General features: G+C 38.6%; 1 protein-coding gene across 1 annotated transcript; it reads left to right on the forward strand.

Moving 5' to 3' along the window:
• Positions 1 to 652: 652 nt before the first annotated feature.
• Positions 653 to 1,627, forward strand: LOC138896279 (uncharacterized). Its single transcript, XM_070181076.1, has 2 exons — positions 653 to 817; positions 992 to 1,627. The coding sequence occupies exons 1-2, from the start codon at positions 653 to 655 to the stop codon at positions 1,625 to 1,627; spliced, it is 801 nt and encodes a 266-aa protein (XP_070037177.1).
• Positions 1,628 to 2,930: the final 1,303 nt, after the last annotated feature.

Raw genomic sequence — 2,930 nt, forward strand, 5'->3', positions numbered from 1 at the left:
TCCTAACTTCCGTGCTTGGGTAAAAAAGTTATTGTTAGTTGCCCCTGTGGAGAGAAGGTCTTGGAAGTACCTTTCTCAAAGGTTTGGTTGGAAAGTCAAAACACACGGTACCTTTTCTGTTCAATTTCCCTTCTTCTCTTGTGTTGGCTTAGGAGCTTCTTACCAAACTTCTCTCTTTTGTTAGGATTTTCTATTCGTGGTGTCAGTCCCGCGTCTATTTCTTCTACAAGACTTTCTGTATCTCTTGCTCAAAAGAGAATTTTGAGCTCTTCATCGAAAAGAAAAGTTGATGGTTCCCCTGTCTCTGAGGGTGAAGAAGAACAGAAAGAGGGTTCTTTAGTGCGCAGACCTCGGATGATGAAGCTACCCCTCCTCCAAGTTCAATCCCTTCAAAACTTTTAGATGAGCCCGAAAGTGCTACATTAGTGATTTCCGATGAAGAGATGAATATTCCTCCCCATGATTCTGCTTATCAGTTGTTTACCCGTGGTTTTGATAATGAAGCCTTTGGTCCCGTTTTTGAAGAGTTGCCTCTAGCCTCTCTTCCAGTGTCAATCCCCGTTCGTTCTCAAGCTGCCCTACCTGAAGTTGCTGCTACTGCTCCCCCCGTGACTGCTTCCACCTTCTCTTTACTGCTAGTAGCAATAAAGCGATGAAGAAGATTATCATTGAGGTTCCTGAGAGTGGGAACTTGCTGAAAAAATCTGGTCAAGCTAATGTATGGTTGAGAGCTTTGCTTGGTCCAGTAGAGAAGGCAAAGTTGGAGAGTCACGGCTCATTGACTTGGATGAATGATATTGTTCATTCATCTCTGAAGGTTCGAGTTTTAACTTTACTTCTTTTCTTTTCCTTGTTGTTATTTTCTTTTATTTAACCACAACCTCCTTCCTTTCTTTTGTAGATCAATTTGATAGGCACAGAGCTTATGAAAAGGATTATTCATACCGAGCAATAACTCATTGATTACCGTACCGAAGCTGACAACTGGAAGGAGCAATTTAAGGGTCTTCAACTGGAGAAGGAAGTTTTGGCTGAAGAGAAGAATGCCTTGGAGCAACAAGCGAAGATGGTTGCGGCTGAGTTAGCAATTGAAAAGGCATCTTCAAATCAAGTTGGTAAAGACAAGGATATCCTTGAGTCTTCATTCGCTGAGCAGTTTTCGAAAGCCACTAAAGAGATAAGGGGATTGAAGGAACTTCTTAACCAGAAAGAGACTTATGCCGGAGAGTTAGTTCAATCACTTACACAAACTCAAGAAGATCTCCGTGCCTCTTCTGATAAGATCAAGTTCTTGGAGAGTTCTCTTGCCCCTTTGAAGACTGCCTTTGATGCTTCCAAAGTTGAGAAAGAAGAGCTGAAGGCTGAGATTGATCAGCGGGAGAAAGATTATGAAGCTCTTGAAGATAAGTTGACACTCAATCTGAGTTGGGCTTTTTTGAATACTCGCCTCGAAACTTTGATAGAGGCTAGCCAGGAAGGCTTCGACCTGAATGCTGAGATCTCCAAAGCTAAAGAAACGATTGAAAAGACTCAGCAAAGGCAAAGCTTTTCCTCACCTGAGGTTGATGTTCCCGAAGCTGATGATCCTATTCCTGGTGAAGTTAGTGCTCAAGCCCCTACTCCCTAAGCTGAATCTTCTCCCGTTGCTGATGATGCCACCTTGGATGCTGCCCCTTAGTTTTATTTGAAACCTTTTGATGGGAGGTTTTTTTTCTTCTTTTTGGAATGGATGTTAGTTTTTTCCCTATCTTATTTTGGGGTTTGATAACAAACAAGTACCTTATTTTTGGCCAAGTTTAATATATAAATATTTTCTTATTTTGATGTTAGAGTTTTTGTTTCTCTTTGGCTTTTAAACCTACATTAAAATGCTTTAATATTTCGTGATTTTGATAGATATGAATTTTTATAAAAGAGGGCCCTTTTATAAACGACACTAATGAAGAAGACGACTCAACTTCATATTGGTGTAAATATATGAAAGTAGTAGAAAAAGGAATACTTTGAGGAAGTTTCATGAATAATTTGAGGAAGTTTCATGCTTTGAACTTTCAAATTTTATATAATATTTTTCATGTATACAAATAATTTTTGTACAACATCTACAATTCTTTCATAACTGTTTTTTTTGTAACAGGTTTTAAAATTTTGGGTCTATTTAGTAAGCCGTGACTAATTATTGCCCTTAACCTATAAACTCGTAGGAACTTGAAATGTATCTTGTGTCCATCTTGTATCTTTCCCGCGAGTTTATACCTTATCAAGGCTACTTCAAAGGTTTTTGACTCAGGCTTGTTTTTTAGCTCTTGATTAGTTCTTGACTTTTGACTTTTGGGCTGATCCAGGCTTGAATTCTGACTTTTAGTCTTCTTTGCCTTTTATATATACAGTCTCCCAAGTGTTAGAGCTTTGAAGTATGAAATCTCGAGCACTTGATTTTTCCTTCCATTTGGTCCATTTCTTGAAAAGGAAAATACACACGGGACTCAGAGGTATACATTTAGATGATGACTGCTTAATCCTTTTTATTTCCATCAGAAAGGTTGTAACCTAGACCGAAAATAATTGTGTATTCCGCGTGTCTTTCGGGTCTAATGTCATCATTTGGTATGGGCTAGCTTTTTGCCTATCATCTAAAATTGTTATTATAATTTAAAAAAACAAAATAAAATCATAGTTGAGCGATACCTGACCGTGGGTACTTCCTTTTCCTAGAAGTAATACTTCTTTAAATGAACAATATTCCAATTCGACGGTAGTACCTTGCCTTCCATGGTTTCCAACTCATAAGCCCCTTTTCCAGCGATGCTTCAAATCTTGTAAGGACCTTTCCAATTTGGACTCAACTTCCCTGCACCAGTTGCTTTTGTTGTTTGAAAAACCTTTTTGAGAATGAAGTCCCCAATCTTGAAGTATCTGAGATGAGCTTT

The sequence above is a fragment of the Nicotiana tomentosiformis genome, chromosome 7, assembly GCF_000390325.3.
Source record: "Nicotiana tomentosiformis chromosome 7, ASM39032v3, whole genome shotgun sequence".
Taxonomy (NCBI): domain Eukaryota; kingdom Viridiplantae; phylum Streptophyta; class Magnoliopsida; order Solanales; family Solanaceae; genus Nicotiana; species Nicotiana tomentosiformis.